This window comes from Macrobrachium nipponense, chromosome 31, assembly GCF_015104395.2.
Source record: "Macrobrachium nipponense isolate FS-2020 chromosome 31, ASM1510439v2, whole genome shotgun sequence".
Lineage (NCBI taxonomy): Eukaryota > Metazoa > Arthropoda > Malacostraca > Decapoda > Palaemonidae > Macrobrachium > Macrobrachium nipponense.
The window spans coordinates 25,129,032-25,156,531 of record NC_061093.1 but is presented as its reverse complement, the minus strand read 5'-3'; the positions used below and the strand labels follow the sequence as shown (position 1 = coordinate 25,156,531).

The following is a 27,500-nucleotide window of genomic DNA, read 5'->3' as shown; positions in this document are numbered from 1 at the left end:
ATTATATATATAATATATATAATAATAAAGATATATATATATAATAGTATATATTAATATATACACACACCACACAACACAACAACACAACACACACACACAAAGCTTTATTACATATATATTATATAATATAATATATAGATAGATATATATATAAATATGATATATATATATATAATAATCGGAATATTATGAATCCTGTAAAATCTGAAATATTATTATTATCACCTTTTGTTTTTAAATAAAAAAACATAGTATATTTATATTATATATATATATATATAATATTATTAATATTTAGTAATATATACATACATACACACACACACACACACACACACACACACATCATCACACATCACACACATATATATATATATGTATATATTATATATATATATATATATACATATATAGTATATATATATATATATATACAATACCATATATATATATATATATATATATATATATATATATATATATAAATGCATGATTATAATCACTTCAGCACGTATGTGTGTGGTCATATTTGTGTGCACTCTCGTATACATATATGTAGCAAAGCAAGATCTCTTTTCCAGTCGAATTTTAAAGAATATTAATACATATAATTTTTAGTACAAAATCTCGTCTTTAACAAGTCTAGTTCAGCACATTACAGCAGTGTATTCCATCTGTTTCCACATAACACCATGGCATCCCTCACGTATATGAGTCATTATTTTAATTGCTTTCATTCTATACTCAACTCATTTATCTTTTTCTTTCCAGCAACTGGCTGTGACTACTACAGCTCCATTCCTAATGGAGAGGCTGTTTACCTATACAACGAAGCTCTTGTTCAGTTCATTTGTAACCCCGGCTACGTTCTTGAAGGGTCGTCTGCGCTGACGTGTGACGGATTTGGGTGGAATGACACCATACCTGAATGCAAAGGTATGGATGTTGAAAATAAAGAGTTGGACATTTTAACATTTCATTGGTATTTAACCGAAAAACTTACGTATTTCCGTAAATAAATAGTTCTTTATCGGCATGGGAATCCTTCTTCATCGCTCCATATTTAATTGAATGCTGTGGACCTACGATACTGTGATCATTAGAACAGAAGAAATGACTTTCTATAAATATCAGCTTTAATTTGACATCAACTCTATAAATATTAGCTTTAATTTGACATCAGTTGCGTCGTGCTTTACCGTCAGCTCTAACTGATGACTTCCTTCCATGTAAACAAAATGGTGAGTTTGGATTTCTTCCGTAGCCCCGACAGACGTGGAATATTTTTGTGATTTCGAGAGCAGCTCGATCTGCGGATGGTCAAACGGCGAACATGACGAATTCGACTGGACGAGAAACCGGGGTCCTTCCGCCAGTTTCGCTGTAGGAACAGGCCCCAAGGCTGATCATACTCTGGGGACAATATTTGGTGAGTAGCAAAGACAATAGAAGTATTAGATTTAGATGCTATAAATATACGCGTTGTCATTTAAGTGCAAACAAGCGGAGGAGAATATTTGCACTAATATTTATAAACTATTTGTCGGATACTTTTGTTGCCGCTCGATCTGTCAGCCATATTTTAGTTAATTGTGTTTTATCGCAATTTACTTCTTGCCTTCACGTGCTTTATTGCTTCGTGGGTACTAAGAGCCTTTTGTTACAATACTTTTTTATTCCATCTAACTACACTTTCCAGGGCTCCATCTTATCCCTCCTTCGTGAACTTCCGAATCATACATTCTTTCAGCAACCTAAGGTTTTCTATTCTCACCTATGACCAGACCTCCTCGAGACATTCAGATCCATTTTGTCACCTACAGTAACCTTATTACCACATTTTCATATACTCACATTTTACATCTTTACGGTGTCTGTGCAAATCCTCAAATCCACAGACACGTACACACTTTCGCGCGTAAATCCAAACTGCTCGCTCCTTATGATTTCTTCTCTCATATATCTTGGCTTCTCTCTCCCTCAAAACCCTGCTATTCAGCTTCAGTGGTAAACTACGTAGCATTTTGCCACAGTCACCTGTCATGTTATCTCTTAAAGAGGAACGGTTATTTCACACGTCTGCTCCTTTGTAATGTTTCATTTACCCAGACCTTAGTCATTCACACAGTCACTATTTCACAGCTGTACCTCAGCACCTAATTTATAACCACAGCGAGTCTTGTGGATCATATATCGTCAACCTCTTGATTGATTTTTAGTAAATGATCATGAAATGCGACATAATTGTGTTCATCACGTCTCTGGCTACGCTGCTCGGAAATGTTCGTATTTATTCACGGCAATAGTAATATATATAAAGTAAGTAGGTTAAAAAATAGAAAAAATCGCTGCACTCGCCATGCTCTTTTATTTGAGATTTTTTCTTTTCACTTTCCATAAAAAGGAAAGTGATATGGAAGGAACCCATTTCAAGGATGAGCACGAAATCAAGATGATAGCAGCGAAAGAGCATCCTGGGGAGAAAGAGTTCATGAAGTGCTTTTAGGTCTGGAAGGAGAGTGTGGAGAAATATTTGAAAGCTGGAGCGAGTTATTTCGAAGCTAAGAAGTATCTCCCTTTTTTTTACCTCGGGCTTGATAGTCCTCTGAGGTTAACGGTCGTCGTTATTTTTGCTCTTAGTTTGTACATTTCTCGTTGTATGCGGTTGTGTGATGTAATACAGTCAGTGTACTATTATTTTTTCCCCGGTCTACTCTTAAGTGGACCTTTGTTTTTCCCCTTATGGACTAAACTAAAGTGGCTCTTGGAGCGAGGCTGGCATTGTGACCTTTTCTTGCTGGAAGAAATTTCTCTGAGCCATCCATTAAGCTTAGAAATCCCTTGAGAACAGTCTGCTAACTGATGAACATTTTACGTCTTACATTTCATAACTATGATTTCCAAGATATTTCCATAAACATTTAAAAAGAACAAGAATAGGTTTATATGATCTGTATAACTGATATTGCAATAGACAATCTGATGAACAAATATACTTAGCATCTGCTGGACGTTCGTTAAATGTCCTCTTTATACTTTTTCATGACACTAGCACTGATGAGCTCCCATTTAATCTTTTTTATTAGGTAAATACTATATATTTTTTTTTCACTATGTATTATTCAAAGGAATATCAAAATAATTCCTGTTTTAGATCCTTGAATATTAAACACATGCCCATTTAAAATTTAGGAAAAGGTTAAGTTCTCAGGGTGACATAAACACATACCGTCGTTTGATTCAATATGGAATAAATGTCAAGGTGATTTTGTATAAGCTTTACACCTTAGGAATGAAAAATCGCTAAAATCTCATTGATTTTGAAGTTGAACCATTTTACTCTTGAAGCTATTGTGTTGAAGTGACTAGATGTTTCGGCTTCTTGGATAACAGTCGCATTGTCAACATGTAGGCGATTATTAAACTTTACACTTGGCGATAGTGGAACTCCCATTGAAATAGGAATGCATTTAGTTAAAATTAAAGGGTTGTTTTCCTTTAGCGATTAGGCCTACCTCCAAATTCTGATAGCTCGTTGGTGTACCAGTTCACAAGGCATCGCACTGAAATGGATGTCCGTGTATTATACAATGAAACACTTTTGAATAAATTTGTATACTACAAGAGCATTCAGAACAAACTTAGTTATAACTTGAAGGGTGATTGTTTTTTGAAGATCGTCGTATTGTCATGCACACAAAGATGTATAACAAAGAAATAAAATTGATCCTTAAAAAAAAAAATCTGAGGGAAGGAAAACACCAACTCCCTCCCTCCTGCAATCTGCCTATTTTATAAAGCTCCAGCCATATTTTGCAAGGAATTTTCTCATTATTGAAGAGGATTCCTTCCATTATTCTTGCAAGATCTTGGTGTGGTGCTGCCTTGGCAACGCTTTGGGCGATGATGACATGGGTCTTATTTGTCCCTTTTCCCTATTTTCCCTTTTTATCTTCCTTTTTTCCCCTCCTTCCTCCTCCTTCCTCCTCCGCCTCCTCCTCCTCTTTTTCGTTTCTTTTGCATTTACCTGTCTCTCACGCTATTCTCCACCAGTTGCAAATAACACGTCGTCTTTTGTTTTAAATTCCTGGAACTGGCTTTTTTTCTTTTTCTCAGCCGGACTGTCGTTGTTTTGTGCACCCCTGTCAACTCTCTCTCTCTCTCTCTCTCTCTCTCGTCTGTCTGTCTGTCTATCTATCTGCCTCTTAGAACAATTTTGTCTCTACCGTCTCTCCCTCTGTCTGTTTGTCTGCTAGAAAACTTCTCTCTCTCTCTCTCTCTCTCTCTCTCTCTCTCTCTCTCTCTCTCTCTCTGTCAGCACATTTTACGTTTTTTACAGATTTCGTAGCGCAAACTCAATATTACATTAGTAGTCTCTCTCTCTCTCTCTCTCTCTCTCTCTCTCTCTCTCTCTCTCTCTCTGCCAGCACATTTTACATTTTTTACAGATTTCGTAGCGCAACTCAATATTACATTAGTAGTCTTTCTCTCTCTCTCTCTCTCTCTCTCTCTCTTTCTCTCTTCTCTCTCTCTCTCTCTCTCTCTGGTAGACATTAGAGGTGCCTCAAACTGAGGGACCTGGGGCAACCCGAACAAGATGTAAGGTCTGTAAGGTAAGGTCTCTCTCTCTCTCTCTCTCCGCCTCTCTCGTCTCTCTCTCTCTCTGTCTGTCCGCCTCTTAGAACACGTTTCTCTCTCTCTCTCTCTCTCTCTCTCTCTGTCAGAACGTTTTACGTTTCTTTACAAACTTCACAGTGCCAACTCTCAATGATATATTAGCAGACTTTGTATAGTCATATACTTCGGGAAAGTCAATTCCATAATTCGCCGCATGAAAAATGGCGCGCACGGCAACTAAAAGCATTCGAAACCGAACTCAGAGCCCCGTTAGACCTCTCCTACTTAATGCATGGGCACATAATCCAATTACTTCACAGCTCTCCTTAATTAGTATGGGAATATGAATCCTTTCGTTCCCCGGGCCATAAATTTCCTTTAATGCTATCATCATTATGTGTACGGTCGTGTTTAATTAGCATTTAATAAAAGAAAGATTGGTTTGCGGGGGGGGGGGGGGGGTGATGAGAGTAGTCCTGGTTGATAAATTTCATGCAGTTCAACATGGCTTACCTTTTTCCCTTTTGAGATGAATCGCTGCGCCTCAATCAGTAATCGTGATATCCTGTTGCGAATATTATCTATTGTGGATTTTTATGTTTTGCCTTCGTTAATCCGTCTTAATTACTCGCCGGTTGTAAGTTATTTATTTGTCTTCTCCGGACGTTTGTAAGGAACTCTTCAAACTCACTCGAACTTATGCATCTATACTATGCATATTCGTTTATCTGTTTCAGTTCAACACAGTTTCCAATGCAAGTAATTCACCGTTGGATAAGTCCACAGAGATAGTTAAAAGATTTCATGAAAAGAGTAAAGAATACTTTAATAATTATAATTGAATGATACAATTACAGTTGAATCATAAAGGCCTCTTAAGGTATTCGAGATAAATGGAAGAAGATTAAGGATGAGAAAACGAGAGAGAGAGAGAGAGAGAGAGAGAGAGAGAGAGAGAGAGAGAGAGAGAGAGAGAGAGAGTTAAGTCATCATCAGTAGTTAAACGATTTGGTAAAAATATAAAAAAATTCTTTATTGATTATAGTCATTGATAAAAACTTCTCAAGGCGCTCGGTACGAGTAGAGGTAGATAAAGGAAAGGAAAACAAGAGAGAGAGAGAGAGAGAGAGAGAGAGAGAGAGAGAGAGAAGAGAGAGAGATACAAGCAGACGCATACTATATCCGAATAGCTTGCGCATTCTTAAAACTCTGAGTTCCATCGGAGCCACGGGAAGCGGAATGTACACATCCTGAGCAACTTATCCAACTCTCTTTAGAAAATCTGTTCCCTGGGAGGTCTGGAAAGAAAGCTGTCTTGATAGATGACGGTTTTTGCTTGAGCAAAGTGTCTGGGGCCAAAAAGGGGAGTTTCCTCCCAGAAAGATGGCCGTGATATGCAAGTTTACGTCTCAAGTTTAAAGCAGCGATTAGGGTTATATTTGCAGGGGGCCCAAAAGTTTTTCCATTTATTTTCCGGTATGAAAAGGCCTCCGAAGGGAGCAGAAATGTTTGGCTTTGTTGCCCCAAGTGCTTATGCATCTCCCGGTGTTATTTTTCCGTCACATTATTCTGTCACGGTTGTCTCCGTACGATCAATGGTAAAAGCAGGAGTCAGCGAAGGCCAAGAAGTGAAAGCAAAGCCGAGAGTGAAGGGCGGCAGAAGGAAGAGGGTGGAAGAAGGGGGAGGTGGGAAAATGGACTGGAATGGGAGAAGGTGAAGGTCATTTGTTTGTAGAAAAAAGATGGCGCATTGAAAGCGGGAAAATGAAGTGGCGGTGGAGGAGGAGGAGGAGGAGAAGTGGGCATCGATTATATGATAGAAGTGGAGGAAGTTGGGACGGGGAAGAATGGAGGCAGTTGGGAAACAAGGCAAAGGCATAAGAAGAGAAAAACGGAACAGACGTGTGAAGGCGTGAGTCTGACTGAATGGTGAAGAAAGTTATGATGACAAATGCAGAGGCGAAGGACCAAAGGGCGCACGTGAATGATGAGACGATAGGGGCAGTAACTGTGATAATAAAAGGAGGAAGGAAAAGGGGGAAGTGGATATATTATCGGAGAAATGAGGCTCGAAGGAGGAGAGAGAGGGAGGGACTTTCTCAGGCACCAGGGGAAAGAGAATAGTGAGTCAGTAGATTGGGTCGTGGGATTCCTCAGATGAAACGGCTTGGTTTACCTTGCGAATGTAAGAGAAAACTTCAAAGAGAATAAATAGGAGAAGAGAAGCAATATCGTTAGAAATAAAAGTTAAATAGCCATGATTATCAAATAATTGATAAAGGAACGCAACATTGAATACACTTTTGATGAGCAATATATAGGATGATGAAAAAAGTACTAATGTCTTGTGGGAGTATGATGAAAGAAGTGATAAATGCCGTAGCTGATGAAATTACCTCCCAGACTAAATAGCAAAGTTGGTTAAAGAAAGATGATCTTCCTAAAACATAAGTTATAATAAACATGATCACATTTTTACCCGCAGAATTTATCACCTTCATTTTTACTCTAAGTCACTCATGAACCTTTTTCTGTTGCGTTTTTTACTGCATTCCAGTAACCATACTCACTTGATTATTTATTTATACTATCAAACTATCAATTTGAATAATTTCTAAAACTCTCTGACAGAGCATGGTTTTACACACTGCTATTGTCTCCAATATTTTGAAACCGGATATTTGATAGCGGAATCCTATTTTATTCTCTCTCTCTCTCTCTCTCTCTCTCTCTCTCTCTCTCTCTCTCTCTGTATATATATATATATATATATATATATATATATATATATATATATATATATATGTGTGTGTGTGTGTGTGTGTGTGTGTGTGTGTGTGTGTATACATGCATACTATATATATATATATATATATATATATATATATATATATATATGTGTGTGTGTGCGCATACTTTTCCCGTCTGATTATTAAGGTTCTTTGGATTTAACATTTTTGCTTACTAATTCAGTCTTGCACTTTCAAAGTGTTCCTCTACACATTTTTGCAAATAGCGATTGTCATTCATTATTTTCCCTTTTTTATCATGCACTTTACCCGAAGGATATCCAGTCTACTTTATTTAATAATTTATATATTTTAACTTATCGAAATTGTTTTTTATCTCATTCACCTACTTAGCTTTAAATCCCATTTAAAGGTAATGCACTAAAAAACTCTATTAAAAAATGTTCATCAATAAAAAATGTTCATCCTTTCATCAGCTTTCTCTACGTGTACCCAGAAGACAATTAATTCCAACAAGGTTTTTTTCCCCTTGATCATTCAAGCTTCCCTTTTCACTTCAGTATAAATGTCGACAGGTGTGCAAACAATACAGCTCCCGTTTGACAGACCTACCAATCACACACCCAACTTCATATCCTTGTGCAAACATTTCCTTTGTCGTAAAATTTGTAATCGATGTTCATATACAACAAAATCAACTTGCGTATAATCTCTACATTGCCTGTTCTTAAAATCTCTGTATGGCACGTTTTTATAACCCTCGTGTTAGTTATTCCTTTGCTTTCCAGTGTCACTACGAGGTTTAAAAGATATTAAGGTTAGGTAAAGTTTGGGCAAATTTTTTTTCCCAAATTTATTTTTTTTACTAACATAGATTTTTAGCATGTATTGCCATATTCGTTGTCTATTACTGATATGAAATCTTCAGTTGGGTATGGTTAGATAACTGCAGAGATGGAACAAGTTATAAAAAAAATGTTATAAAAAATGAGAATTTCTTAATTATCACAAGGTCCCAGAGACAAACTGTAAATAATATGTATATAATATTAGGAAAGTATGACGACAACTAAATAAACTTATCTCTGTGCATATGTCCCATTGTCTGGAAGAAAAGGAAATGAAGTTGCTACCTTTTATAAACGTGGAAAATAGATTCTTAATCCAACACTTTTGCTACCCCTAATCTAGCACTTCATAGTGTTACTCTTCTTAATTTTTGCCGTACCTGTTTTCATCCATTATTTTCCTTCGCTTATCAGAGTATACCGAGTCTACTTTGATATTTTAGGTTCTATTTTTCAACTAATAAACTTTACTTCAGTCTTTCTTTAACCCATTCAACTCGAAATTCCCTGTAAAGATAATTAAAAAAACTTTAAAAACATTATAAGACCTTACGTCCGTTTTCTCCACGTGTACCCAGCGGACAATTAAATCCAACAACTTTTGTAGTCGATGTTCACACACAGCAAACGCACACATACGTGCATTTTCTACATTACTTGTTCTTGTCATTGTATTTCAGTCTTGAAATCTCTGCACATGTTACTGAAATCCTCGTGAAGTTATTCCTTTGCTGCCTAATCTAAGGAGTAAAAGATTTGAAGACTGGCTAAATACTTAGCACTAGGTAAATATTTAGCAGATAATTTCCGCTAAATTTAGATTTTCTTTTATAACTATCTAGATTCCTTTGGACATTATATATTAATTATCTGATTACTAATGTAACATCTTGAGTAGGGTATGGTCAGGTAGCTGGAAAGTATAAAAAAAATGGTAATAAATTCAAATTATAGATTGGACCACAGGCTTACTGTAAATTTATCAAAATTCATTTATCAAATTAGGAGAAAAATGAATGAAAGTAAATGTACTGACAAGCCTCTGTTATAAAGATGACAGAATAATCCCCACGTTCTGGAAGAGAATGAAACGAACGAAGTTGCTACCTGTAATAGAAGGGGAAAATGGCTTTCGCTCTAATTGGATAGGCGACCTTGGCCTCGAACGTTTGTTGTGGACGAGAGTTCCCGTTTTCTTTACCAGGATGTTATTCGTTTTATGTGCGGATTAAGCATTCATCTGCAAATAAGAAAGGAATTGAATACACCACCGGAGGTTAGCGAGACGAAGAAATGCGATTTAATTTTTAAGAAGCAACTGACTGCGCTCTTTAGATCTGTTCCCAAGCTCCTAAAGGTTATTTGTTTCGTGGGAATTCGTAAGACGGCTTTAACAACTTGACTTAATCTTGTTTCCAAGTGACTCTGAGATTACAAGATTTTGAGTGAAATGTATGAGAAACTTCCAGGAAAGCTTTAGGATTTTATTACGAATAGTGATTGATCTTCACTTTAAAAAACGCTATTATATTGCTGAAGACGAATATAAGTTTTTATTAAATCGTTAAAATCAGGGCTTATACATCATCATACTTTATTTTTATTGTTTCTTACACTGGGAATCACGGAATATACTATGATATTTTTGTACGATAGGAAGTCTAATTATTTTTTGCCTTAATTCACAAGAGTTTCACTACCTAATTGCATTATATAGTCAAATGAAAACCACAGGTTACCAAATCAGTTGTGTTCATCTTTGGAAGAGAAAAAACTGGTTACTTATTCCATTTTTCCGGTAAAATGATGAGATTGTTTTTTTTATTCTACTGAAGCACTGATCTCCAATGATTCATTCTTAAAATTGATAGTATTTTATTTCTATATCTTAAACATAAAACTTGAATCCAAATTATTGAAATAAATGACACCAATATTCGTTGACAAAAACTTAGGTACCATAGAAATATCGACTAATGAAGGTTTTGTTTAATGAATTTTTCGTATCTTGCGTTACGAGAGTTAACAGAGCTTCTTCTTAATCAGTGACCTCATTTAAAAGTTTTAAACCCTTATTGAAGGTACGAGAGTCATTAAAAAGTAGGGGAGTTTCACCTAAAAAAATCATTATTTATTAAAACCGGATGTCTAATTAGTTTCGATGTATAGACACGAAGAACTTTGAACGAAATATTGAACATGAGCCTCCCGTAAATTATTTGCTACGGAACAAGAACTAACAATGGCTAATTTTGAAAGATTTGCAAATAAAATGTCTTCGAATTGGTGTTTGATGGTTTCTGCAACTCAATCTAAAGATGTCTTTTTTTGGTTTTAAGTTAATTTAAATTAAACCGTACTTATAAACAAAATTCTCATTATATTTACGGGTTTTGTTTTTCTAAATTTTATGGTCATGGAATTTACAATGCATTCTGTATTAGAAACTGCAGTAAACTGCAAATGGCTAAGGCATAGACTGAGGATAAATGGTGCTTTTCTAAACACTCATTCATATTTGCAACCTTTTTGACGATGGAGAATTTATAAAATAAATGAGGAAAGAACGAATTGGTTCTTAGGAGTAAACTGTTTATATTTTGAACCTCCTTATATTGAAGTTTTCTTCCTCTTACATTACCAAATGTTATTTTATCTGTTTGTTTTATTGATTTGGCTTTTCAAAAAAGGCAACTTAGAATGATAAAGTAAAGGGGTAATAAAAAGAATGCTAATTCTTTTCTGTTTGCTGACAAATATACGTTCGGTATTCGTGTGCTTGGTAGAAATGGTATACACATCATAACATAAAATTGTACAATTAATGGGAGTTCACACTGAACGTGATTGAAGTTAATCAAAGGGAATGAATAACTTCCTGAAAAATGTTTATTGACATGAAAGAGAAATGAGAGGAGTGAAAAAAGAAAGACTTGTTGATTTAGGTTTTTAAATTCATTTTACATTTCTTGTCAGTCTCTTATCATTATCAGATACTTACAAGAGATAAATGATATTGGAATTAAGCTGCAATAAATTGACCTCCAGCTCTGCAGAGAAGTACCTTGTAGGCAGGCGGAATGTCAGAGAGAGAGAGAGAGAGAGAGAGAGAGAGAGAGAGAGAGAGAGAGAGAGAGAGAGAGAGAGAGAGAGAGAGAGAGAAAGGGCGATGCAATCCTCCGATTTTGCAATTCTTCATCGACCCTAGTCAGAGGCGGTGCTTCTATTTCAAGTTGATATTTCTAGACAGATTTAAGAGGAAGAGATAGGGCGGGGTTCGAACGGAGAATGAGTATATGTGACAGGAAACATTTTATGACATAATTATTAAAATATGCATTAATCATTTTATGAGGAAGAACGTAACTTATGTATTAGTTTTTGTAAACGTGAGTAAAGCGCACAAAAAATTGTAAATCTGAAGTTAATAAAGACCCAGCTGTATGAGGAAAAGGGTGGGTATATTTTTAAATAGATACCGTAATAAAACTATTAAGATCACAGGACTCTGGCTGTGGTGGGAGGGAATCAATTCAGTATATTTGAAAGGTGTTTTAATGGCTGGCTTTATATTGCAATAATGGCGAGGAATACTTGCTCTTTGATGGCCTAGCGCATTAACTGAACCATTGCGTTTTATATCCACTTAACCAGTTTCAAGCATACCAGATAGCGATCTGTTTTTGACAGATAAAATACTATTACAAACGTAATACCAGCTTACCTGCTGTTATAAATATAAATAACGAAATGAGTCCTCTTTCCATTAGAGATACTTTCTAAATTTTAAAGACAAAATGCTTTTGATTCGTAATTGTTAGTGATGTCTAAAAAAATAATTTTCCTAAACATACTTCGAGATCTCGCTGTGATTTTCGAAAACCAGGAATGAGTAGTATCAACTTGAAATATATAATACAAAGGAAACCAAAGTAAAACCCATTGGCAAAGCTTTATTGGAGCAGTGATTTTAGCGGTATGAAAACGGTATGTGGAACATGATTCCCTCAGAGGATGAAAGCCTATCAAGGAAAGTTATCCAGGTTGTCTCCTTTCCAAAGATCTCACAGTGATTACTGGAAGTGAGTAAGCAGTGAATTGTAAATTTTGGAGGAGTTTCCATTCCTTCTTGTGTCAAGCTCAGGATCTCTTGCTACCCTTTTTATTAAAAAAAAAAAAAAAAAAAAAAAAAAAAAAAAAAAACTTTTACTCTTCTTCCAAGAGATAGTTCTGTGAAATCCATTAGGCGTAAATTTCGTCATTTTCCTTCCTCCTCGCTACGTGCGGTCAAGACTCCAGATAAAACCATCGAATAAAAAGCACAATAAACAAGAACAGAAAGAGACAAGTGACTCGAATTATGACAAAGCCCCTATGAAATGAAAAAGGAAAAAGCGCCAAGACAGCTGCGCCGCCAAGATAGTGATATTTACAAACGTCGTCGTTAAAACTCCCTCTTAAACATTAAATGCCTGCCTGTGCTCTAATATCATTTCCGGCCATTTAATGCTTGCCCTTGCCCTAATAATATTTCAATGTGGAGGAGGAGGAGGAGGAGGAGGAGGAGGAGGAGGAGGAGGAGGAGAGAGAAGAAGAAGAAGAAGAAGAAGAAGAAGAAAAGAAGAAGAAGAAGAAGAAACCGAACGAAATGCAAACCTGACTGAAATGGAACGCGGGATTACGATTCGTCTGAAAGTAGCTCTCGGCCAAAGGTACCTTAAAGGCTCACTTTTGTATTATCTACCCTATTTGGGAAACGTGGCCACTCGCGCGGTCGTAAAACCATCGTCTGCGAAGCCACGTATTGTGAAAATTTCGGAATCTATTTTGTGAAAGCTGCGAATATTGCCCGAGGACGCCGGGTAGCGAAGTCTAAGAGTCCATAAAAGAAAAGAAAGTCACTAAAAGCGTGTGTTCCGAGGCATAAGGCTCGGCTCCTTGCCATGTAATTTCATCGAATACAGATTACATGTCCACGAAGAAAATAGAATGAAACGTGGTCCGGAGATTATCATATAATTCGCAAGTTGCCCTTGGCAACGTTTGTTGGATATTATGCTTTCGAAAAAGCAGGGAAAGAATATACTTGAAAAATAAATAGAATATATTTATTTTTGGGGTATCTTATTTTTATTGTATTGATTAGGGAAACCATTGTTAATCGTAAGAAGATTTCTTAAACATGAAACGTTAGTATCCACGTGTCCTTAATTCCAGCCTTCATGAAATTGTATCAGATTCCCAGACAGGTTTGACATAACAAACACACATAGGCACATACATAAACACTCATGTATAGATTATCAACCTTTCTTCACGATCTAGAGGCCCCAGGACTGAAAATGCGTTCTCTAACTTCTCAAATACGTAAGTCTATTTATACAAAGTAAGTTAGTCATGCCCGTATGCCATTTTTTACAAGGCATTTATTTCCAAAATTTCTAATTAAAACCAATGACCTTACATCTATACCACCATCCATGCCTTATAATGACATCAGTACTTTCCAATTTGTATGTCTATCATTTCTGTCCCGATCTGTCAACGGGTCCATGTACGCTAAGTAGTGTATTTTCTTAGGTTTCTAACTTTCCCACTAAATGTCCTATATCTAACACCTTTATCGCCTATATCAGTCTCACATAACATTATTATTGTACGTCCTTCGAGGCTTGGTGTCCTCTGTCACCTGAGATCGATGAGGGTCTTCGGTCGTAGGATCCCGTTTGAGTTGCTATCGTCAACAAACAATTATGATCTTTCTTTCATGGTCAATCTATAATACAAATGTTTTAATTAGTCAAGATATGATATAGGCGTATAATTAATCTTTCATTGACTTTTTCTTGCTCATATTTCTTTCCCCACTGGTTTTCAAAAGTATTATCCTTTTTTCATTCACAATTTGTGTGCACAATAGAATGTTTTTGAGCAGTATACACCAATAAAATGACATTTTTCCATCCACTTTATACGAGACCGTAACCATACGAATCAATGTCAGTATAATTGTCAACGGAATTAACCATTATTTTTTTATTTGCTGCCTGAAAAGAATAATGATGACTTGAAGTTATTTGAAGTTCCGTGAACTATACAACATAACTTCCCTCTTGAATCAAATCATATCCTGTAACCCATCCGTATCCGCTTTACATAAGGCGTTCTCATATGTCATTAGGAATTCTGACCGAGGGCAACTGGAATAACGGGCATAGAATTACCATAAGACCTTGAGGATATCTATCACTCAGCTCCATGTGTTGCTTCTGCTCTCTGTGTGAAACGTTTTAGAGTTAAGCTCTCCTCGTCATCTCTCACTCTCTCCCTCTCTTCCTTTCTCCTTTCATCTTACTTCTATTTCTCTACGTGGCCTGTTATCTCTCTTTCTTGTTTTAATTGTTAATCAGCGTTTAACTCAACATTTCTTCTCTGTATAATGGCAGCAGTTTTCCTTTCTTATTTTCATTGTTGATTCTGCAGTTCCTTAGTGTTTAACACCTGAAATCTGTTCTCATTTTCAATACAGATAGAAACTGTAAAGGTAGAAAATCCGCAATTCCTGTCTGTATATAACCTAAAATTTCTCTTATTCGCTATCATTCCCAATCAGTGTCTACCACTGTATACAACCTCTTGAATATTTTCATTGATAATCAGACTTTATCCCTTCTTTTTGATGACTGATAAATACATAACATTACCAAACTAATATTTTTCAGTTTCTGGTTACCAGCCGTATCACTAACACTATCTATCCATTAGTCACTTAAATATAACACATGAATAACGATGTTGCGATAGATCCGGAAAAGAAACCGACGAATTACTTGTGGCTTCAATAACAACTCTCTGTAGTATGATGAGCATGCCTTGCATATTTTCAGGTTTATTTTTAAAGTAAGCAATGCGTGCAAAGTTAACTGACGATAGATGAGAAAACTGAGCCACACCTTAAAGTCGTTCTTAACAGTGATTAGGAATATATTTTAAAAATCGAGATGAAATTGTGTGAAAGGCTTTGTCAAATGCAAAACCAGGGTGAGAAGAAAGGCAAAAATTGGAGAAATTTAAATTTCTCATACGTTTAACATCCTGCTAAGTGCCGAGAAAACATGCAATACATAATACTAAGTGTGCGTATCAGTAACAACTATATGGTCACAGGCTCATTTTTAATATATAAGTTTGAACGTTGGTACAGCTCTCTAATGAGAAGCAAACACCTAGCGTTCCCCATGAGGGCCGGATAGACTGAAATTCTGTTCAGGTCATATGTTCCTTAAAATTACGTTTAAGATGCCACAGACAGCCGGGATATATAAGATGTTTGTTCATTTTCATTCCTGCATTATTTTACAATTATGGGTTTTTTTTCACAGAGCTTTTTAATAATTTTTATTTTATTATTATTTTTTGGCAGTGAAGCCAGGATTTCATTTCTCTCAGGTGGAACTGATATTTGGGATTCGGGAGAAGTATGGGCATTATTGAAAATTAATCTATCTAATGTATGAAAAACGTCTCCTCCACTTATCGTCATTTGGACATGAGTTAACGTGAAGGGCGTGAACTTTGGAATTTGTGGAGAGTGTTAAAGGTGGCATTCTCTCTCTCTCTCTCTCTCTCTCTCTCTTCTCTAAGAGGTGGTGTTCTGTCTCTCTTTCTATTTAAAGAGTGGTACTCTCTCTCCCTTTCTCTCTCTCTCTAAAAGGTATTCTCTCTCTCTCTCTGAAAGGTGGTATTCTCTCTCTCTTTCTCTTTAAAAAGTGGTACTCTCTCTCTCTCTCTCTCTCTCTCTCTCTCTCTCTCTCTCTCTCTCTCTCTCTCTCTAAAAGGTGGTATTCTCTTCCTCTTTAAAAAGTGGTACTCTCTCTCTCTCTCTCTCTCTCTCTCTCTCTCTCTCTCTCTCTCTCTCTCAAAGATGGTACTCTCTCTCTCTCTTTCTCTTTAAAAACTGGTACTCCTCTCTCTCTCTCTAAAAGGTGGTATTCTCTCTCTCTCTCTCCTCTCTCTCTCTCTCTCCCTAAAAGGTGGGGGGATTCTCTCTCTCTCTCTCTCTACTCTCTCTATCTCTCTCTAAAGGTGGGATTCGCTTCCTCAAAGAAAAAGTAGGTACTCTCTCTCTCCTCTCTCTCTCTCTCCTCAAAGATGGTACTCTTCTCTCCTTTTCTCTTTAAAAAACTGGTACTCTCTCTCTCTCTCTAAAGGTGGTATTCTCTCTCTCTCTCTCTCTAAAAGGTGGTATTCTCTCTCTCTCTCTCTCTCTCTCTCTCTAAAAGGTGGTATTCTCTCTCTCTCTCTCTCTCTCTCTCTCTCTCTCTCTCTCTCTCTCTCTCTCTCTCTAAAAGGTGGTATTCTCTCTCTCTCTCTCGTCTCTCTCTCTCTCTGTGTGTGTGTGTGTGTGTGTGTGTGTGTGTGTGTTTTGGTTTACATGAAGAGAGAAACAACGCGAAACGGAAGAGAAAGAGAGTTGTCGGCTCACAAATATCGATTATGGGTTTTTGTTGTTTTGACTTTTTTTTTCTTGTTTTCTTTACGATGATTGTCGTTCTTGCAAATGAATGCACATTCCTATTCCTGGTCTGGCGCTGTATGGGGCGCTGCTTCATATCTGGGCAGTGATAAATCATATGGAGTTCGTGAATGCATAATTGTGAGTGAAATTATACGTTTATGGTTTTCCAGTGTAAACTGCAATTCAGGTTAAAGGTGAGGCCTGTGATTTTTTAAAAAGTGTTTTTATTTATTTACTTGTTGAAATCAGACTTTATCTTATTGTAAAAACGTGAAGGGAACAAACATCTGGTAAATGTATTTATTTTTTTATTTGCATTTTTCAATATGGACTCATCTGGAAATAAGCACACACACACACACAGACACACACGAGCGCGCGCGCACACACACACACACACACAGACATCATTTTAATATGAATGGTGTTGCATATGTGGGGACACGAAATAACTTTAATACATCGTTTTCTCTTTTAATTAAAAAAGTTTTGAATAATTTCTAACCGTAATAAATATTCACAAAGTTCACGATAAGAACTGTCAATTTCTAAAACAAAATGGAATTGAGTTGGAATTAATCTTTATATATTTACAAAGTTTGTGATAGGAATGTCATGTTTAAAGAAAAATTTAAAAAATGAATTTGTCTTTATATTATTCGCTTCCAATCTTTTTTTTTTTTTTTTTTTTTTTGCGGCGTTATCACCGGCGTCCTCTTCCCACCACATATCCAATTCTCTCGTGTTTATATTCACGAACAAACAGCGGTCATATATCGCCCTTGGCAGCTTATTTCAGGGTTCCATTGATTCCGGGTGTAAGGTACGGTCCGCTCTCTCTCTCTCTCTCTCTCTCTCTCTCTCTCTCTCTCTCTCTCTCTCGTGCGGTGGTGTTGAGGATGATGGAATGTGAGTTGTAAATATGAAAGTGTGAGGATTCAACAGAGCTGACCCCGCAAATTAACTCCATGTTTCATATCATATAGTCGGCCAGTAAATTTCATAGCTAACCATATCGGACAGGGCGCAATTTCTCCTTTGGCATGGTTATTACCTAGGCCAGTTTCTATCGCTCTCTCTTTCGGTCTCTGTCTCTGTCTCTCTCTCTGTCGCTCTCTCTCTCTGTCTCCATTTTAAAAGGCCAGCGTTGTCAAGGATAAACAATAAATGGCCCAGAATTTTTCTGGATGAAAAGCATAGTCGGCTCAGTACAAAATAAAAACTTTTGAATTCCTCATGAAAAGTTAGCTTTGATATTGCATATGTAATTGTTTTCCTTATCTATACTTTCTTCATCAGCTGTATTGCAAAGGTGGTGCAATAGAGAAGTCTAACTTTACTACACCTTGTCTTGGACCCTAGAATTTTCTGAAATCTTAAGAAGCTCTATAACCATTCTATAATAGATTTGCTCTGTACGAGCCATTTCCCTTTCGTTCATAGCGATTAGTATATAAAACACTGAATCTTAGAAACGTTCTGATATGAGTAGCAAATATAAAAATATAATTGTGTAAGCAGAATTTAGCTAACTCATCAATATTAAATAGGAACAGAAGATTGAATGAAAGTTATAACCATTTTTTGAAATTGTAATTTGTTTTGTAAATATTTTCTCTTATTAAGATCTTTATTTGCCTTGAATATCATGCTTCGACTTAGTAATTTAACATGTTTTCGTACATCATTTGTGGCGTTGTAAAATTCTCTCTCCCTCTTCCTTTGTACAGATCCATTTATCAAAGTAAATCTTTGCTGTAGTTGTGTTTCTAGTCTGTGTATCTGTCTCTATCCGGGTTCATTTACGATAGGTATTGCTATATTTGTGGATTCTTTGTTGAATCTCTTTCTCTCTTATGTCAATTTATAGTAATTATTGTTATAATTATAATATTATACTTCTAAACGAATGTAAGCCAACGAATTTTTCGTCTGTCTCCCATTGCAAAAGGCTAATCAGCTGTAAATTGTAGGGGGGCCGTCTTTGTGAAGAAAAATCAGTATCTACTGTGTTAAGAATTCACGGAAAATGGCTTCAAACAGGGCAGGAGATTCACGCAAAAGTTAGATTAAAAGATTCGGAACATCTGGTTTTCGGAAGTCTGTCGTGAAATATAGTATACGTGATATATAAGTCTACGGTCACGCCTTACCATATTTCAGTTAGTCATGCGTTTACTGCCAAGAGCGGAACCTATGAAAATGGAAATGTGGCCAGGAAAGTGACGTTCTTGCGAACTGTAATGTGGTACACCAACAATATGAATAGCAGAGTTGGGAGTAGTCTAGTTTAAAGAGGGGAATATTTGCTTTGAATACATTATAATGGCATAAAAGGACCACGATGTCAATTACCAGTTAGTCTTCAGTGATGCTTATCTTTCTTGTAACTTTTTGTTTTATATAACACGTACACACGCACACACGTACATATATATATATATATATATATATATATATATATATATATATATATATATATATATACACGTATATACAAATTTATATATACGTATATACAAATTAGCTAGGCTTTAGTAAAGCAGTGTGCGGAAAAGAAAAGTGTAATTCATAAATTTGACGTGGAAATCAGTTCAAAAAGTTCCTTGCATTTCATGGCAAACGATTAAGAAAAACTTTGTTTCCGCCCTGAAAACCCGACTGTTTCTCATTAGTCATTTGCTTTGAAGTACAGATCTCACTTCATAATCTTTTGCATGCGAGACGAAGTTGTTGCAAGGCCAAGAAAGAAATCGGGAAGGCATAAATTCTTGGGAGCGAACGCCGCTAAACGTCATGGAAGAAAATTCTTTTGTCAACATTTTCTTTCCTTTTTTTTCCACATTGGAATGGGATACGGTTTTGGGAGAGACTCAACATACACTCACATACATACATACATACATACATACATACATACATACATACATACATACATACATACACAGGGAAGATGATGCTTTGTGGGAGTGCACGGACGTTTTACGGTCATCTTTACCATTTGCAGAAGTTCTGGTTTATGATTTCGTGGATTTGGAAATGTTCCTCCTCCTTCGTTTATGATCCTGCTTCCTTTTCTCCATTTTCTCTTCTCTTACCGGAGGGAGGTGAAGCGGTTTTGCCTCTTCCGTTATTTCGCCGGCTATCGCGTAATAGACTTGTATGAGGTATTGTTGCTCTTCTCGGTCTGTTTTTGGCATTCGTAAACTCAAGTTTATATGTGTGCGAACACACACACATACATATATATATACATATGTAAATATGTATATACTTATATATGTACATATGAACATACACACGCCACACTCACATATATATATATATATTATATATATATATAGATATCTTATAATATATATATATATATATATATATAGATAATAATATATATATATAGATATATATATATATATCTATATATATATATATATCATATATATATATTAATATATATATATATATATAGATATCTATATATATATATATATATATAATATATATATATATATGTCTGTATGTATGTATGTTTTATATACGTGTGTGGTTATTTTGTTATATAATATAATAATAATAATAATAATAATAATAATAGAGCCTATAAGAACGGCAAAATCTAGAAAGTTCAGTACAACTGCCTCCCTCTTCAGGCAGGTAATGAATGAGATAAGAATTACAGAGAAGCAGTATTTGTACCAAGCGATCCAGAGGTCAGCCGTTACGTCACTCTATTTAATTAAACAAAAAGATACGATGAACCTCTCAAAAGGAGCTTGCGACTCAGATATCATAGATAAAATCTTACTCCAGGCAGTGATTAAGAAGATTAAGGAGAAATTGTCAACTGGAGTGACGTAACAGCTGACCTCTGGGTCTCTTGGCATAAATACCGCTTTTCTGAATGAGATAAGGGTTACAGAAATTCGGTAACCCTTATTTCACTCATTACCTGTCTTAAGAGGGAGACAGTTGTTCTCCGTAATATAGTATGCAATTTTCTACATTTTTGGCGTTTTTATGGGCTCCTTTTATGAAATGAAATTCTGTTTTAACAGAAAAATATTTCACAGTCGTGATGTTATACTATACATATATTATATATGTGTATAAACACGCAAACACATAGAGTGTATATATATATATATATATATATATATTATATATGATATATATATTATATATATTATATATATATATAATATATACCTGGTAGGTTTACGGGCAGGGCAGAAGAAATATTAATGATCCATTGGTGGAAATGCCTTTGAATCTCTGCCATTACTAGTAGAATGTGTATGTGAGTATTTCGACAAGTTTAAATTAGTGCTAGAACCGTCACTCCACCAACTGGTCTCATAATTCTAAAAGTAAGTACTCAGTTATAATTTATAGCTTGTAAATTCACCTTTTTTTCTGTTCAGATTCCACATAAAATGCCACTAGTGTTTCGATCAATGCATGTCCGCAGCTTTCCACCTTTTATTAATTGACTCGATTTCATGCAACTGTTACAGTTAGCCTTTATTTGCTCTTTTTCACTTTTGTGATCTTATCTGGAGGTTTGTGAATCTTTCATGATAACCTCACTGGCAAGCAGTTCGTTTTCTCGACATTTTATCGATGATACTTCGTATTTTATAATAATAGCTTTCTTTTCAATTTCCTTTCCCTTTCTCTGAAACTTCTGTAATTATGCATTGCCTTTGCATACCTAGATATTTAATATTTCTCACAGTCACTGGTATTCACATTTTGTTTAGTTTAGTTTGTAACTGTGAAATTAGAATTCATGGATTATTAGGAATGTCAGTATATATATGAAACTGAATCAATAGGAATTGCACTGTTTACTGATCCTATTTCATTGGCATTTCCTGTCTTGTTTTTTATATTATGCCTTTTCGCACAAAGTGAGTGAAACTGGATATGTGGTATTGCCGTCAGATTATGCTTACGTCACTTTCTAAACTAATAATATCCATCAGAACTGCCATTTGTGTTTTTTTTTTCATTGCGTAGCATTGTTTAAGAATTTAAACGAAAATGTGATTTGTTTTTTTGTTTTTCTGCATACAAAGCATCATTCTTTATCCTTTCCGTAGTCATTTTAGTTCAAACATAAAATAACACTGTCATCACATTATCTCAGAAAAGCGACACGAAAAGGGAAAAGGGGAAAAAATCGGTCGAGGAAAAGTTACTTTAGGAACCTTGACGAGGAAAACGAGGGAAAACGAGGCCATTTAAAAACTTTTAGGTTCTAATAATCGCCATTGTTTCCCCGTCATAAAAAGGAGAAGGTATAACTTTTTGGTCTGATAACAGTGAGGCCTAAAGTCGAAATAGCTTTCTTGACTTCTGCGTTTTTCTGTCTCTCGTCCATTATTAGATACAATTCTTTTGATCCTTTATTTGTTAACTAAATTCTGACACTCATACACACATAAATACATACTGACAGACATATACACATATATACTATGTTATAAGACATATTGTACCTGAGCATATATAAGAAAAGTGAAGAAGGAATGATAGCACGTACGAATACTAAGATTCTGCCAAACTATAAGTTCTTAGGAAATTAATGCTACATTCACAATTCTCCAGTAAGTCAAAAAGTAAGTTAGGAAAATATATATAATTCAGGTTTCCAAAAAAACAGTAATCGACATTGTAAAAAATACAATAAGTAAAAATGCAAAGCTTCAGAGAACTTGAACATAGTACAGCTATGGCATACGCCCTAATGATACTCTAATAGAGTACGATGTTATTCAAAATTGGGTTATGACACTTTTAGAAGTTAAATAAATGTATGGTATGCACAGTGGATATAAGCTGTTTGTTGCTGTTCTCTTTTTGATACTGAATGATTTTCTAGATAACAGACATTTGCGATTGAGTGAAAATAGAATGGAAACTACAGAGGTCGTTTTGAAGTAAGGTCAACTGCTCTTCATCAACAACAACTGTATCAGTTGGAAGATAGTCACACTCTCCACAAGAAGAAGAAGAAGAAGAAGAAGAAGAAGAAGAAGAAGAAGAAGAAAGAAGAAAGAGAAGAGAGAGAGAGAAGAGAGACCAGAGAGAGAGAGAGAGAGAGAGAGAGAGAGAGAGAGAGAGAGAGAGAGAGAGAGAGGTGACGGCTTTTCTTGCTTCTTTTATCTCTTCTATTAATGTCACCTACTAAGTAAAGAAACTTTAGAAGGAAATCTGACACTTAAGTTACATAAGAAAAATGTAATTAAAGAAAGAGTCAGAGGAGAAATATGAACTTGCATTTCAAATTTCTCTCTCTCTCTCTCTCTCTCTCTCTCTCTCTCTCTCTCTCTCTCTCTCTCTCTCTCTCTCTCTCTCTCTCTCTCACGCATGTGAAGAAAAGAAGGATGGTTTTCATTGCTGCTAGTGGTGTACTTGCTACTTGGTCACCTCAGATGGAGAGAGAAGTTACTTTCTTACCATAAGAAAATGTCAAGACGACATTACCTAATAAAAATATATATGATTTATGAGAGACGACAAGGGAAACCCATTGATGAGAGTTATAATTTGCTCAGTCTCAACAGCAATCAGTATTGGTCGAGAGAGCCACCCCGAATCGGTGTTTTAAATAACCGAGTTTCTTCATTTCCATTGTATTAGAGTTCAACTCGATTCTTTCCCAACCCCCCCATCCCACCTACCACCGACTGAAATGTTATTAAATGAAACCAAAGTTCCCCCGCGCAAAACTCTCTAATTAAGCACACTACCACAACTCTAATAGAATTTGCGAAATATTGGCCCTCCCTCCTGAAACAAAGAGAAATGAATCACAGACCAGGAAATTCGCCAATACCGTGCAAGGATTGCCTTTTTTTCTCATCCTCTCGTATTCCGCCGAAATTGTGGAAATGCAGATTTTTTTCCCACCGGAGGGTAATTCAAAATCCGGCCATGGTAACAGGCTGAAAACTTTGCAAATGTAACAAATACTCTCCAATTTAAATAATACAATTTTGTTGATTCCATTTCCGGGTGCAATCGTTCTTTAATTAAAAAAAACTGAGTCTACTGTAAAAGAGTAGAAAAAATTCGGTAATACAACAGATACTCGGAATTTGGACACGTATTTTTTTATTTCATAAAAAACTGCATTTCATTTAATTTAAAGAAAGCAAACTGTAGGCTCACGTGAGACTATGTAAAGAAAAAGCTAGGCAATTGAAAAAATTAAAATTGAATAAATCTTTACTTGCGAAGACTCGCTAATTCACGGTGAAACAGGCGATGGAATGGTTATTATCCGGCTGATTAAGCGGTATATTCAATAACTTAATGGGATAACATTATGGATAATTACTGGGATAACATTATGGATAATTACCCATTAGAGAGAATTTAGGGTCGCGTTCGCTCAGTGGTAAATGGACTATTTGGTAGCTTCTATAATCAGGATACACGGAATCCGAAATGGATTATTGTCTGGTTCTGAGTAGAAGAGAAATATGCTGTCGAAACTAAAACGATGTTGCAGGTGTTGTTGTTGTATTGCTGAATAAATCATGATGAATAAATATCAGGTCATATCCCCCTTCCCAAGGAAGGTTTTGACCCGCTTTCACCTAAAGTAGTATTTCATAATTCTTATTTTATTCCATTAACAAATTCCTAATATATTTTTCCAACGTCTTGTTCATGCGTGTTGAGTTATATCAATTTAAGAAATTATAGTACACACTTAACCAAAACTTTGAATGAGCCATGTATAAACGCATAAAAAGTAAAAAATATATCAACCCTTCTCTTTTAGCAGGACTGTAGACTTGCAGTGGTCTTGGCCATTGTATCTGAAAACATTAAATCTACAGTGTAGAGCTTAAATCTACAGCTGGCATCTACATGCTAGCAGTTAACTCCTGAACCACCGAGTCTAAAATCCTTCCTTACTGGCCAGTTGGTTTAGTACTGACGTTCTGTTTTCATGAGTTCATCAACTACAATGTGGCAAAAGTAAACATAGATGGAATAATTGAGTATTTTCGGGTGTTTTGGTTTTATGGGCAGAATTTTAGTTTCGAGTGGTGAAAAGAGTGTGTTATTAGGTAAGTTGAAGTTTAGAAGAAGGGGCGAAGTTAAACTAAAATGTACTTAAGAATGTTAAACTAATGAAACGGGAATGAATATTGTTCCACTAAACACAAGAGTGCTGACAAAACTACAATGAAGGACAGGTTTATAATGAGGCAACGCCGTATTGGTGAGAATTCTGTGTAAATACATGAACCATTCGATACATATAATGTAGTTTGGTACATGCTCGAATTATTTTCCATACAAAGAAATGTTTACACACCCACTAACACACACACACACACACATACAAATACAAATACATTCACAAAGTAAACTGGCGTGACGCTCAATCACATCCAGATCTCAGGTGGCAAAATATTCAGAATTGGGAGGGTCTTTTGTATACCATTCCCGAGCGATAGGTAGCAAGCCAGAAAATAAATACAGGGAAGCAGAGTAAAATGTTATCGTTTTTTCTGTTTGTGTGATTTTTTTTTTCATGTATAACCTTTCATCGGTCTTTGAGGCCGAGATGGACAAAATGCTTTCGCTGTTGGTTTTTTATGGAATGGAACTCTATCGATAGGTTTATTGCAAATGGCGGTTTGTTGACATGAAGACTTTTTCATTTATAGTTTTTTTTTTCATATATTGGAACACTTTTGCCCTACGCTTCTAAATCGAAGGGAAGTAAACTGGACAAAATAATTAAATCCTCGATTTTTTAGAATGGTTCAGTTCTCATTAAAGTTGGATTTCTTTCCATTTTCACAAATCTTGTTTCACTAATTTCTCTTTATAAGTTTTACAACTTTTCATTTATAGTTTTTATTATATTTTTTTCCACTTTTCTGAAGGTGAATTATGTAGCAAGAGGCTAACTGCGGCTTATGATCAACCTTATTTTAGATTAATTATGCACGTCGGGTTACTTATTATTATCCTGGGAAATTACCACTCACCAATTAAAGACAAATTTGCACTCGAATTAAACTCTTAAGGTGTCCATGCTTGAACTGTTCTTTCAGCAGAACGCTAAAGTAATATAAAAATACAGCTTCATCTTCGAATCAAGAATTGTACAGAAAGAGTCGCTATAGTATTGAAATATATAGTGATTGATATTCGTCTGGTTTACGTTTGAAATGTTGTGGTTCTCAGTTTCATACTCCGAGGAGCACCGGAGTCGTCAGTGACATTCAACACATTCTCAAAATGAGATGTCAGATCTCTCTCGTGAAAGTTTGTTTTTTGTAATAACGGTATTTTCTTTGTATTGTGTATCAGGAGAGATGATCCATGCATGTATATATATAAATATATATATATATATATATATATATATATATATATATATATATATATATATAATTATTGGTTGATATCATGAACATTATAGATATATTATAGATATATATAATATATATATATATATATATATATATATATGTATGTATATCTAATATATATATATATATATATTAATCTAAATACATATATATTATATATAATATATATATATATATATAGAGAGAGAGAGAGAGAGAGAGAGAGAGAGACGAGAGACAGAGAGAGAGAGAGAGAGATAGAGAGAGAGAGAGAGGGAGAGAGAGAGGAGAGAGAGAGAGAGAGAGAGAGAAAAGAAGTATTTATATTCATGATAATTTATATCATAGATTATTTTTCTATTCCTTTATGAGTGAAAATTATAGATATATGCATTTATATTCATAATCATTTACATCACAGGATATTTAGCTATTCCTGTGTGGATATTAATCTCATGCTGGCATCAAAATGAATCTGAATACCAGTCGAATAAGAATGGTAGCCGTCTGTTGACAGTTATCATGCTATCTCGAACAAGATTTTGACTGGTCTTGGGAATGAAATGATTAAACGAATAAAGCTATTCAGATTCAGAACGAAGGACCTTTCAATATTGGTAAGTCCTGTTTTGGAACAAAACTGTATGTCTGTTACGCAGATCATACAGTTTTGTTAATTCCAGAGTCTTTGTTTTGAAGTAGAAGTGTGGAAATGAAATCTTCTTTACTTCTATCACTTTTTCATCAGTAATCCAGGTCTTATCTGTAATCCAGGGTACGGCCTCCAACCGACCGTATCTTTCCATGTTGTAATCAGCGTTCTTAATGAAACTCCTAAAAATAATGATCCTAAAAACTGTTATATATTTGAAATTCAAGTTCAGTTTTACCTCCTCTTTCTGGAGGGAAATTAACTACCGTCGGTGATTCAGTTGTAACAAAGAAAATCCTGCAATATTCAAACGACTCAATCACGGTGCATAGATTAGTGCGTGAATCCTTTTCTGTGTCTAGTTAATAGTCATATTTTTTCGAATGTCGTGGTCTGCTGCTTACAAGATTCCATTGCAAAATCCATAGCAGTTATGTAAATTCCATGGCGTTTCTATAGTCTCCTCTTCTGTATTCTTTGAAAAATTTCAGCTGGTCCTGTTTCATCTAGATTGACGAGAAAAAGTTTATATTGTTGCACGGTTTCTGAATTTACGTAACTTCAGGTGTTGAATTATGGAAATAAAATGGGTTTAGAGAAAAAATTGGCTGTCAAATGAACGGTTCCATAGAAGTGATTTTCATTTCTGTTGACATAATTGGCGCGCTAGCTACATTGATTTTATATCTGAACACAATACCCCCCAAAAAGGTAGAATCGAACTTA

General features: G+C 35.4%; 1 protein-coding gene across 1 annotated transcript in view; it reads left to right on the top strand.

The window, feature by feature from the left end:
* LOC135206696 (MAM and LDL-receptor class A domain-containing protein 2-like) overlaps nucleotides 1–27,500 on the top strand; it is a 267,118-nt gene that overhangs the window by 78,584 nt on the left and 161,034 nt on the right. The window contains exons 2-3 of the mRNA XM_064238119.1: nucleotides 775–939; nucleotides 1,268–1,432. Coding sequence (XP_064094189.1) covers nucleotides 775–939; nucleotides 1,268–1,432 — 330 coding nt within the window. The remainder of the gene's footprint in view (nucleotides 1–774; nucleotides 940–1,267; nucleotides 1,433–27,500) is intronic.